Below are 13,519 nucleotides of genomic sequence, written 5' to 3' on the forward strand. Positions count from 1 at the left end.
GGCACGGTGCTCCTTTCAGCACAGACAATAAATGATCATCCACGTAAATTCTTCTTTTAACCCCTAGTGTGTTGTCAGGCTTTTGCTCTAGGAAACAGAAATGCTTGTGTAATATCTTTCATTCTTTCCCACAACCAAATACATGTTTTCAGGCTCCTGCCTGCAGTGCATCTCCAGCCCCAGTGCTGACACAGCTTTTGTCATGCTCTGAAGAAGTAAACTCTTTCCCCCTTCAACCAGGAAAAAAAAAAGAATCTTTTATTAATAACATTTATCAAGAAAACCATTTTTACTTTACCTTTTAGATCCAGATGACTGCTCTGCAGCCTCAAGTAAGGAGCTACCCAAGCAGGCATGGACACCCTGAATGTGTGAGCCCTGTCACAACTGCCCCGCTCCTCAGTGAGATGCTGATGTGTGAGCTGGTCCTGTTCCAAACCACAGAAACAGCCCTTTGAGATATTTTACAGAATCACAGAATGACCTGGGTTGGAAGGGATCTCAAGGATCATGAAGTTCCAACCCCCCTGCCTGACAGGGCCACCAAACTTCAGATCAGGTTGCCCAGGGCCCTGTCCAACCTGGCCTTGAACACCTCCAAGGACGGGGCATCCACAACCTCCCTGGGCAGCCTGTTCCAGGGCCTGACCACTCTCCTGGTAAAGAACATCCACCCTTTTCTCCTGGGCAAATCCCTGATGCTGACCATTATCGAGCTAGGTCAATGCAGTGAGACTGGCTAAAAGTGGAGGACAGTCACCAAAGAACCAGCATATAAAGGACTTCTTCTCTTCCTGATACTCTACACAAGGCAGCAACGTACCACAACACAGGTTTTGTTTCCTTCCTGACCTACAAATCCAATAGATGGTGACAGGGAATCACCATCTTCCATGAGAAAATAAACGACAGCTTTGAAAGCTTCAACCAAAGTATCTCAACGGGTGTATTTCTAACAAATGCCTGCCTGTATGGAACAAGTTAAGGGATGGCAGCCCCTGAGCATTCCTCCTGATGTCAGTGGGAGTTATGCCACTTACCACTGGAGCCAAATTTCACTGTATGAAAAATGGGTTGAAAAGAACAGAAAAACTATACAGAATAGTAATTACTGATCATTTAGAATAGCAAAATAAGTGCTTCTCGTCACTGTGTCACCAGTGTCACCACTGTGTCAGGTCAGTTATAGCTGACCTGATCATAAAAATAAAGAACATTTCAGTAATCTTCTGAATAAGTTTCCCCTTCACATGCAAGTAAAAATCAGTTATAGGCTGTTGCAATAGTAACAAACATCAGCAGATGCCAAAGGCTGCAATCTTAGCACATTAGTTTTGGAAACTTCTTACATAACTTGCATAATTTAAATATTTACAAAATATAAACTTTCTCGTCTTATCAAAAATAGGTCTTTGCACATTTAAACAACAGAAATCCTTTTCCCGTGATGCTTTTTTAAACCAGGAATTGTATCACTGCATAAAAATAAACAACCTTTTTTGCAGATGTAAAAGAGAATTAAGCCAACATATGGAGGGGAGAAAACGTTATTGATAACAGTTGAAATCTTTTAGTGGTGTGAGCCAATCCTTCAGTGACATGGTGCACTGAACTGACTTGGGATACTAATGACAAGTTCTAGCTGTAGATCGTATAACAGAATGTGCTTGAAGTGTTTTAAATCTCTCATTTTATGACAGATTTCATAGAGCTGAGTCTCACGTGGCTAATTGTGAAGTTGCTGGTGAGCCCCACCAGGATGGCTGAAGATGGCAGGTTATCACATGCAGTACAGCACTGGGGTGATGATGGGTTGATTGCAAATTGTGCACTTGGGTGCTGAGGAGATACCTGTGAGGGACAGCACTTCCCTCAAATACCACGCTGTATTTCTATCCCTCTTCAGACATGGCCTTTGAGCATTTGAAAGACAACTTATACAAGACCCTGAGGTTGCTGTTCAGCACTCCGTGCTCACCACATTCACTAAACCATGCTCCAGCCCCCCTGCTCTGGGCACAGTTTGCTCCAGGCCAATGGGCCGTTCTCTCCTATCCCACCTCTCCATTGGCGCACACATTTCCGGGTACCAGGAGCAATCCTGCACGTCACAGAGAGCTTTTCAAAAGGTCGCAAAGGAAATGCTCCAGGGTGAACAGAACATACAGCATTCCTGTTTTTTTTTCATAAGACTGGTAGAAATGAATCATCAAGCAGATCCATCTGATGTATCTTACAGGCCTCCTAGCCCTCCATCCTCTGGCCGATAAGATATTGGATTCTCTGCACTGTACTTGCCAACCACATTGATCTTCAAGATGTTGTGGCTATTCAAGTCCCAAAGAGGTATTAACTCTGACACAGAGATAGCTCAAATGTACCACTGGGAGTCTTTCCCTGTTGCTGTGGCTGTCCCTCTGTGCAGGCTGCTCTCCACACATGGCTTTCATACACCAACTGTTTGGAGTATGCCCTGCTTAGCAATGCCTGTTCCGCCAGAGGCGGATCCCCCATAGTCCCTGTCCTGGTAACTGCTGCCTGCTTGGCAGCTGTGTGCACAGCCTGCTGTGGGGTGATTCAGCTGTTTCTGTGCTGAGCCCTACTTGCAGGTGTGTACGTCGGTCATGGTCTCACACCGCCGGCAGCGCACGTAGCAGCACCAGACGAACTTGCAGTCACACCTCTCCACGTGCCTGACCACATGTGTGTTGTACCCACGCCCGCAGCACAGCAGGTTGCAGCCATCAGGTCCATCTGACGTGCGGTTGCACTCCCTGCCCTGAGTCCCAGGGATGCCCAGTTTCTGATCTTCGACACAGTAATTGGGTGATTTGTTCACATAAAGAAGGTCTTCTTTCTGGATTGGTATTTTCCTCTGGCTCTTCTCTTTCCTGCGTAGCTTTTTTTTCATCTTGTCTGATACCTGTATGCTGTTTTCATACTTATCCTTTAAAAATCGGCCAATCTTTTCAAAGGAGGACATAGTTTTCCAGCAGGTTTTCACAGCACACGACCCAGAAACACCATGACAACGGCAGTCCACTGACATCAGCTTCGCTACAGCCTGAAAGCAAAGGGAGAAGACATTTGGGTGTGGTCTTTCATTCATTGAGAATACAGCGTGATATCAGTAACCCAGAAGTCTCTACCTATTTAATATTGTTACTGCCAGCCAGACCATAGGAAGGTGCATTTTATCAACCCGGTTTCTACATCCAGGCTTCCAGCATGAGCAGCCCAATGGCAGAAAGGCTGAGGTTGGCAGGGAGACCTGGCACAATCTCTGCTCCAGCAGGGAAGCCCAGTGCAGTGTGCCCAAGGCCACATCCAAGTGGCTATTGAAGATCTCCAAAGAGGAGACTGCAGGAGACTGCCTCTGGGCAGCCCGTGTTGGTGCTCAAAAGGTCTCCAGAAATGACCTACATATGCACCTTGCAATGGCAATAACTAAGTAGTATCTAAAAGCCAATATCAGAAGTTTGTATTTCTCACTAGCTTTTCTTTTTGAAGTGCATATGGCCCTTGTGGGAAACAACAGGAGGGGAAGCAGCAACAGGTCAGGTAGCAGCACGGTTCCTAAGGTGGAAAAGAATTAGCATCTGTGACATCTTCTAAGGATGCCTTGGGGCTACCATCCAGATCACTAGTCACAATGCAGTCTGTGACCAGAGTGACAGGAATGGCTTGAGGTACCTTAGGACCATCTGTGTGACCAATGTGACCTAGCAGCCGAACCCACAGATTCATGGAGTGCCCCAGAGCACAGTAAGTGCATACTCTCATCATGAGCTGCAGGGATAAGCCATGGAAGGAGACACTGGAGCTCTGCAGAGAGACATTCAGCTCAGTCTTCTGTAGTAAATCTAAGGTGTTTCTTATAGTGACAAACCCTGATCTTGAAACGTAGGCATACACATACTACAATCAGTTTTCACTGTTTCCCATGCCTTTAAATGGGCTACACATCTAAGCTCAGATGAACGCAAGCACTGGGCTGCACAACAGCTATCCGACCAGCAGTGGGAATCTGCAGCCTGTTTTGCAACACACAAGAATTCTGGCTTACTTTATATGAAAGCAAGACTCCAAGAACCTGAAACTGCAAACAACCAATAACTTGCTTTATCTGGGACTTTAATTCAGACAGTTAGCAGACAACCAGCATAAGACTTCCTTCTAGAATAGCTAATAGTCATGGTATAAAATTATACAGTCAGACTTTTGACACATGACAGTTAGGAAAAAGTTAAGGAGAAAAATAATTGCATATAATACAGCAAAAGGATAATTTGAGTTTCGTTTTACCTTTTCAATTGTTGTATTCTTTGTTGCCATCTGTGGGCTCACATGGACTGCTGGTTAATTGTGTGTAAGGCCATGCTATGCTATTCCATTTTATTGGCCTTCTGTATCACAATTCTTTTCCAGAATAAAGGTAGTTAGTTAGAAAACGTAATGGGAAGAGAGAATTGTATTTTTTTTCTTAAAACTTCTCATGCAGCAAAACCAACACAGATTTAAAATATTCTTCTGCAGAGGAAACACTATTTCCTACAATGGCGGAAAGATAAAACCTTTATGTTCTTTATTAAAGCTCACCCTAAATCTTCGGTCTGGGGAAGTCCTGAACATGTCTGCTAGGTGTTAATGGTGAGTGACCTCCATGTGGGCAGCTAGCCCAGTAGTGACATTCAGGGGTCTTTCTCTGAGAATAAATTAATGGAAACTAAAGGGAGACAGATTATAAACAGGAGTGGGAGATGATATTGGAGTCTTGGGTTAATGTCAAAGTATAAAAAAAACAGCATACACTAGCTGTATATGGAACATCAGATCAATGTGAGAGCTACCAGTGTACATCTGTGTGGAGTCATTGAGAATATACACTGCAATCACAAACATTTGTGTTCTTTTTCAGTGCGGCTCTGGCTCCTTCCATAAAGTTTTGATGCAATCTGCTTTCAAATGATTGATGGTGTCATCACAGTTGTGCTTGACCCTAGGTTACTGCTTCCCAGCTGCTAGAATGGGCAGGTTTTCTGGTTGGATGCCAACATATTCTGGGCCAATTCTGCTGACAGCACTGGGAGCTCACATCTTGCTTTGGCTGATTACAAAACACAGGCCTAGACCTCTAGCTGTCACGTGAATTCCATTAACAAACTCCAAAAGTTGAACATCTGGCAAAATTTAGAGACTTGGAATCTTCTCTTGCTTTTTTTCTTGGCAACAAATCTAATCCAGTGCCTACAGAGCTGACACAGCCCTTCTGTGGGGACGTGGCTACAACACACTCTAGTGCCCAGAGAAACATAATTTCCAGCTTCACTCCCCAGCCGGTGCTTGGTGTCACATCTCTAGGTTCACATGGGGAATATTTTCAGTTATTCATGAAATACTGGGACAGAAGTCTCCCTAAATATTAAGACTTCATACAGATGTTAGGATGCACATTGCTGATCACACAAACACAGTGGACACGTAGCCACCAGTACAGGTTTTTGGTTTCCCTAGGCTGGTCATGAAACCAAGATGGCTGTTTGCTTGTGAGAAATGACCAGCATAGAACCAAGACAGGTCTATGATGGTCATATTCAATCACAAGCCCACTTTCACTAGTGTGTAACTGAGCAGGAACTCTTCCACCTGTGGAAAAATATTATTACAGTAGTACCTATCTTTTCCACAAGGCAGCTCACATAGGCATATCTAAGTACACTAAACATTATGATGCCAAAAGAAGAAGAATTATCCTGCAGCAGAATAAGGAATGAAATATGGACTTTTGGAGGTTCAAGTTAGTACTATAAACAAAACACAACTCAGTCAGAGTATCATTACTCTTTTAGAATTGATATACCTTGGACTTAACTATGAAATGTAGAGATATAAAACGGGAATGGGAAAGGAGCAAGAGAATTCCCCACATACCATTTCCATGAGTTACTCCAAACAAACAGTATTGTCCCTGGAAGATTGCTCTTGCAAGACACACAACCAGGAGCATGACAGTATTTATTACAAAAGGTCATTAGGTATCAAGATGTATTGCAAAACATCCTTTTTATAAGCCCCAAAACATGAAAGTCAACATTTTCCAACATCTATCAAGGATTTTGAAGTTAGAAAATCTAAGAGTTCTGCTAAACTTTACTTCAGTTAATACCACTATTAAAAATCCCAAGGACCAACAATAAATGTTATCATTCATCCTGGACAATGGTCAAAATATTTACTTCAGCCTACAGCTGAAAAATATTTAGGCACAGAAGCTGACTGAATACTCTGCATATTTTCATTCAAGATAATGAACAGTAAATACACCAGTGCTAGAAAACCACCAAACCTAAGGATCTTCAGGCTTGCAGTGGATGGTGGGTTTTTCTTTTCAGTGAAGTTAACTTGGAAAAAAAATGATCACATGCATCATATGCACCACATTTTATGAGAAGTACGAAACCCTACAGTGTCCTTAGGACCTGATGGACTCTGATGGATCACCGTAGATGAGCTGATCCAACTTAAAAGACATTAGCTCCAGCTCCAGCTCTCTTTAAAGCTAACCTGACCCCAGCTGCAGTAGGCAGCTGTAAAACAGTGTGGGCATGAGTGAGCTCTGAGTACAAAGATGGTGCAGAATCGATGCTGTCACTGGAGGCAAAAGGACAGAAAATTGCTACTGATGCTGAACTAAGTAAGAACAGAGGTAGAAGAGAGAACAGGGCTTCTAGGAAATGATCTGTGCCACTGCCACCTAAACTCAGAAATAGCATCTCTTTTCCTTCAGAGTTCATCAAGTGTCTTGCACTATGTTTCCAAGTCTCTAATGTCACACTAATCTAAGAAAATGGCACTCTATCATAGTCCTGTTTTACTGATTGCCATGAATTTGATTCTTTTCATCAGCCTCTGGAATGGGTGATACAACAGAAGTCTCAGCATACATGAAAAGCAGGTTGGCAGGAGTGGACCAAAATGTCACTGTGGATTGTTGTTCTCTTCCTAATGACAAATATGACCATCAAAATAAAAATCTATATCTGTATCACACGTGAAATAACATGAGTTTAAAGAGAGATTATTTTCTGAAGACTATTACCTCCTCCCTTAATTATTTCTCTTTACAAACATGACTAATAACTCTTTCTCTAATGAATAACCACTTAATCTCCTCCCCTTTTGTTAACATCCCCCACTACACAATACCAACCACCATTTCTTGGAGATGATTTAGCTCTCTGACATCTAATTAAACTCAAAGTAACTGTTCTCAGTGTCTACTTCAAGTTTATTTCATAGAATTGGAGAATGGTTTGGGTTGGAAGGGAATTAAAGTCCATCCAATCCCAACCCCGTGCCATGGGCAGGGCTGCCACCCACAGCTCAGGCTGCCCAGGATCCCATCCAACCTGGCCTTGAGTGCCCGCAGAGATGAGGCATCCACAGCTTCTCTGGGCAGACTGTGCCAGGGCCTCACCAGCCTCTGAGTAAAGCATTTCCTCCCAACATATGATCTAAACTGTCCCTCCTTTAGTATAAAGCCATTCCTCTTTGTCCCATCACTACACTCCCAGATACTGAGTATCTCCCCATCCTGTAGGCTCCCTTCATGTACTGGAAGGCAGCTATAAGGTCTCTTCAAGGCCTTCTCTTCTCCGTGCTGAACAACTCCAACTGTCTCAGTCTGTTTCAATAGGAGGTCTTCAGACCTAAAAAGGGTCTATGTCTCTCAAAGATTTTCTATTTTTCCAGCAATATAACTTAATTAAATAAAATATATTACCTCATAACATGTAAAAGTAAGTTTACATTAAAACAGCTTGCAGTGCTACCACCGTGGCTCTTTTTTGAAACACTGGCTTACTGTGGCTATTCCCAAACCATATCTGATAGTTATTTCCACTAAACCCAGCCATGCTTTTTCTGAAATTTCAGAGTTACAATGTCAACCAGCAAGTGTGAACAATATGTCGTCCAAAACCAGAGAGTCACCATTTCTTTTCTTCAGTTACAGCGCTGTTACTGAGCAGAACAGATTATGGGGCCAGAGAGAGCCATCAAACGCTTATGAAGTTAAAAACTCCCGTGTAAAGCAGGGAAAGTAATTTTAGAGTAAGAACCAGAACGCTCTGACATTGCAGATGTAAACCTCAGCCACCTGACTGCAGACTCAGATCACCTGTAGTGGCTGCTTGTTTCTGTCCCATTTATCAGGATTCTCTGCAGACCAGCACAGAGGACCCAGCATCCCACACACATGCACTGTATGATGGCAGGAACACTTACTCTGCCGCCAGGGCTTTGAATTCTCCTGGGAGAACTGTAGGAGAACTGTCATTTTCAACTCATCTTTCAAAGGAAAAGGTTGAATCTCCTTTTCTTCATTAATCCTAGACTACTGCCCACAGATGAGAACCCCAGACTGTGGATCCCAAATGAACGATGGTCTCCAGTGAGTCTGTTCATTCATCATTAGAAAGAATTAGAATTAAAAACCCAAGCAATAATGGAATATTACAGATAAAGTAGTATTCTGAGACTAGTTAAAGATTGCTATGGAATTGAGTACGGATTATCTATTTGTGAGCACTTTGATAAGTACTCCAGAACCAACTTGTTCTTTGTGGACTGTATTTAATTCAGTTACTTAGTTAAGAACAACTTGATTCTGGGTTTGCAACTGTTGACTTTGGAGGTGTCAGCCCAGTTCTTGCCACTTGTACCTGCAGTCAAGGACCAGCCTCACTTGTCTGATGCTATTTGTGAACAGAACAAGGCTAACCATGGCTCCCACGCCCAGAAGCAACACGTACCTGCCTCCCAGCCTCGTTGTTGTGCAGGTTCATGGCCAGCAGCCCGTTGCTGCTCTTTCCTGACGCATTCCTGATGGGCGCATCCAGGAAGCTCCTGCTGAAGGACATCCCGTAGTGGATGTCGTCGGAGCAGCCGCCCCAGTGCCAGCCCTCGCTGGCCGAGCCCCCACCCTGCAGCTTGGTGTCACAGGAGCACTCGGTCACGTTCCCTGCGCTGCAGGAGCGGGTCACGGCATGCACCAGCCCTGCTGCCGTCACGGCATACACAAACGCGGACTCCTTTGTGCCTGCAAAGCAATGCAGGGCTGTTAGCTCACGGCTCCTTCGCGCTGCATCCTGGCATTTTATCAGCCAGAGCAATATTAAAAGGGAACAGTTCTGAACTGAAAAGCTGTCACAGCTTGGTCTCCAGAGTTAACTTCTTTCAAACTGGTAATATTCACACCCAGAAAAAAACACTCCAGTGCCTATTCATGTGGCTGTTCTATTCATTCTGCTGTTTCTGGCTGCTTGATTCTTGGTAACTGCTTTCTAAATCTGGTTGGGAACTTTATTGGTCAATGAAACTTCTGAGCCAATAAAGCTTTAATCAAAACAAAGAACAACAAAAAATCCTCACTCAACCTAACCCTTCTTACTCTTTCCCCCACTCTGATTTTCACTATTTGTATCAGTTGGATGAAGGAGTTAGTTCGGATCTTGGAGGATGAACTTCAAGATGTCAAGATCCCGGGGTCAGAGCAAGCACTGAGGTTGTCATTATGCACAGAGCAAACAGCCCCCTGATTCTTAAACCAGGTAGTAGTTGGGATGGCACAAGAATATGTTGGCCACATGCTTCTCCAAAGATAGAAAGGACAGAAGCTCACAAATCCCTTATCTGCTTCCGTTGTATCTGCTATCTCCAAAGAACTATGGACACACTATGCTTGGGCCTCTCCAGCGATCCTGGCACAATGTGGCACAAAGCACCACACACTCTCTAAGCAAACCTAAAATCAACGCCCAGCCACTAACTCCAGCTAAAATTTCCCTGCGCTAATCTCCACTGTTGAAAAACACCCTCCTATTCCCAGTCCCAGTGCTCCTACTCATCAACTGGAACATTCTTGCTCCTTTTTCCTTTCCATGTCAGTCTGTGGTGCTGGTTCCATCACAAAACCTTTCCCTGGGACACAGCAACGGAGCTTGGTGGCTCAGCACTGTCACACAGCTGAGGGGCTTTAGTGGCAGTTCTTCCCTTTGGCCAGAAGGACAAGCAAGCAGTGCAAGTGGCTGCATAGGAAAGAGTGAAATTCTTGCTCCCCTCCCACATACATCTCTTCTTACTGCTTATTTTATGTTTTTTTCTCCCCACTCCTGTAGCATAAAGTGACGATTGCACAAAACCGGGATGAGGTGCTGCAATACTTAATGGAGCTCACGTCGGTGGCTGTGCTGAAATCAGCAAGCAGCCCTCAAAAGAAACCCATATGAGTAAGGCCCTCAGACTGCTATTCCATACAAACACAAAGTCCCTGTTCCTGAGGAAATCTCAGCAGTCCCATCAGCAGTTCACGTGGTGGGAGCAGCGCTGCTCTGGCTGTGCTGAGCAGCACCACTGACCAAGTGCACGTGCAAAGTATTAAAGTAATTCCTGTTCAGTATGGGGCGTGAGTAGATTTTTACCTGCTGGCAAGCACCTTTTTGAAACCGCGTGTCACCCATTTAGCAATCGCGACACAAGTAAGGGCACATCAACCTCAGCCTAAGAATAAACATTTCAACACAGTTAAGTAAGCGTGTCTACTTCAAGGCGCCGTCATCCCCGGGAGCGTGAAGCAGAGGATGACAACAGGTAGCAGCAGCAGCAGCAGCAGCTCGGACAGACAACGCGGGCAGCCCCCGGGGCGACACTCACCGCTGCTCAGCTGCTGCCCGAAGGCTGCGGGCGGGCGGCGCTGGACGGGGGGCGGCGGGCGGCAGTCCCAGCGCTCGTGTCGGAATTGGCTGCGGCACTCCTGGAGGCCGAGACGAGCTCCCTCCCGGATGGCTGGCACCAGCTCCGGCTTCTGCCTGCACAGCTCCTGCTGCCCGGGGCTCAACGGAGGGCTGGAGCAGCCCGGTTTCTCCGGCCCGCCGGCGGCCGCGATGCCCAGCCACCTGCGGAACAGCCCCGTCAGCGCCGGGACCGGCGGATCCGCGCCGCTCTGCCCCGATCCCCCATCCCCGAGCCCGGTTACTCACATCCATGTGCCGCCCGCGGCGCCGGGGCAGAGGGCGAGCAGCATCGCTGCCCGCAGCACGCTTCGACCGAAGGCGGCCCCGCGTCCCATGGCCGCGCATCGAGCCCCTACTCGGCTCCGTCCTCCGCGGGGACAGCCCGGGCCGGTGGGGATGGCGACGGGCGGGGAAGCATCGGGAGAGCTTTATTCCCTTCAAGGTGAGAAAGTTGGGCTTGATGCTTTCCCCCGGGCCGGTCCCGGCTCTGCCTCCTCCGGCCTCGCATTGGCCGCCCGGGGAGCGGGGCGGGCCGGGGCGGGGAGCGGGGAACTGCGCACCGATCCGCACCGCCCCGCACCGCCGCCAGCCCCTTGGTGCTGCCCTTCTCTTCCTCTGGGACTGAAGCTCCTTATGGGGGTGTTGACAGTGCCGGCACCGCGGGGTGTGCTGCAGGCATCGGGCTGCAGCGAATTCATGCACAGAAAGGAAGCAGGAGGAGCGGTGTTGTTAATGAGATTGTTTCCCACACGTTTAATTTAAATTTCCCAGTACTTTCGTAGTGCATGATAACCGGCCCTAGAGTCAGATCACTGCTCATTTGCCTAGTCCTGTTAACTTCATCCTAAGTCTTATCAACTACTAATTTAGTATTTGTTAATCACTTAATCTGGTGCCGAAAGTCACTTTCAGCCCATGCTGGCAGCCTGATGCATGATGCAGAGCATCACCGACGCCCTGGGCTTCCAGCTCTGCTTTGCACACTATACACAGCCCGGGTAACAGTGCAGCTCTGGGCAGGCTCTGCTGTGACACAGCTGTAATTGAATGACAAGGCTTCTGCTGACTGACAATAGCACTAAGCAAAGAGCAAAATAAATCATCTTGATGGACAGTTTTTAAGAGCATGGCATGTAGAGAAATAATCGCATGAAAGTGATGTTCACCCTGCCTGTATCCTGGTGCATGTACTAAGATATTTCAAGAGTGCTGGCTGGGGGTACAACCAGAGCCATAAAACTGTCTCCTTCCTACTTCATGTTCATTTGACTGCTCTTAAAAGGTCTCCACGGCACCACTGGTGCTGGGCAGACTCAACTTGGCCCAATAAGTCATTCAGATCTTTCATTTCAGCTTGTTTCTCCGCTCTGAATTTCAGCCTGGAGAACATCTGCTTGTGGTTACAGAGGAACTTTGTCCAGAGTGAGGAAAGGGACAGAGGACCACACTGGGACACACTGACAGGCCTGAGCCGGCCAAACTGCATGGGCTGTGTCAGGGAAATACCCAGTTACCCTCCCTGCTGCTTTCTGGCTCCACCTATTGAAGTAATTCAAAGCCCTGACCTGGCTGTGCTGTATTTCTCATTCCCATTCTAACCCACTTGTTGCATTAATCAGCTATTCTGATTACGTTTTTCCTGCCTGTTGTTTTAACTGGGTTCTCCTCTTGCTTTCTCTTTGTCTCTCTTTTAGTCTGGAGCCTTTTATTATAAATTCCTATACTTGAGATTTTGTCGAGAAGCTGCAGAATCTTACATTCCAGTAACAATTTACATAACATTTTAATTAAAAAAGCATTGATTTGAAAAATTTCAAACCTATTTGTGTAAGATCTTATCCAGGATAACTTAAAAATTCTCTTTTTCAGATCCCCTGTACTGGGATCTAATTTTGCCTACATTCTATGCTATCATAGCCATTAGGTAGTTAAGAAAAGGTTTTGATCGTATAAGCTGGTGTAGAGTGAAGCAGTGCAATTTGAAGGGCAGATGCTAAAGGGTACATATTGTGAGGGACCTCTTGAGATCCTTCAGTTCATCCTCTGTGCAGGACTGTAAGCAGGACAAACTTTTCCATGAACATCTGATTGTAAGCAGTTTGGATTACTGTGTTTGTTTGTCCCAGCCCTCCATCTGTCTCTTTTCCCATCTGTTTTCAACCACTGCCCCTCTGCCTGCAGCTCTGTACCTCTTCCCTGGCTACAGTGGCATGGTCACCCACCACAACTCCAGACTTTCCTGCTCCTGTCCTCACTTCCCTCTCTGCCATTTGCATCATCTCTCTGCGTTGTTCCCTGGGCATATGCAGCAGCACAGCCAGGGGTGGCTGTTACTCCAACAGAGGTCAGAAACTGAACACAAATCGTCAAAAATTGATCTAAATCAAGGAAGATAAATCTGGCTTATTTCTTATCTAACATTCATTGTCTAAGGTGGGGCTTTCTTTGCTTATTCATAGTAAAATGCCCACAGTTTTCTGTTTTAAAAAGAAGACAATAAACTGTTGAAGAAAAATTAAGAAGAAAAAAGAAGGAAATGTGACTCAGTGAAGAGGTGTTTCCTCATCGGACACTTAGAAATGTGCTATTTAATTATGATTAATATGATCATGACAGAGATGATTGCAGATATGTAATTATTTTTTATTTCATTTTAACTAATTTCATTCTTCATTAGTTAAAGTACTCCACTGTGTGGCATCAGTATACATAAGTGGATCACTTAG

The 13,519-nt window shown here is 45.6% G+C and overlaps 1 protein-coding gene across 1 annotated transcript; it reads right to left on the minus strand.

Moving 5' to 3' along the window:
• Positions 1 to 231: 231 nt before the first annotated feature.
• WNT16 (Wnt family member 16) lies at positions 232 to 11,266 on the minus strand. The gene is made up of 4 exons (XM_085525687.1): positions 11,040 to 11,266; positions 10,714 to 10,955; positions 8,814 to 9,100; positions 232 to 3,064 (listed from the first exon to the last, which is right to left on the minus strand). The coding sequence occupies exons 1-4, from the start codon at positions 11,126 to 11,128 to the stop codon at positions 2,600 to 2,602; spliced, it is 1,083 nt and encodes a 360-aa protein (XP_085381813.1). The 5' UTR covers positions 11,129 to 11,266; the 3' UTR covers positions 232 to 2,599.
• Between the last annotated feature and the right edge of the window lie 2,253 nt (positions 11,267 to 13,519).

The sequence above is a fragment of the Coturnix japonica genome, chromosome 1 (assembly GCF_054131305.1).
Source record: "Coturnix japonica strain WE chromosome 1, WE-NBRP24, whole genome shotgun sequence".
NCBI lineage: Eukaryota > Metazoa > Chordata > Aves > Galliformes > Phasianidae > Coturnix > Coturnix japonica.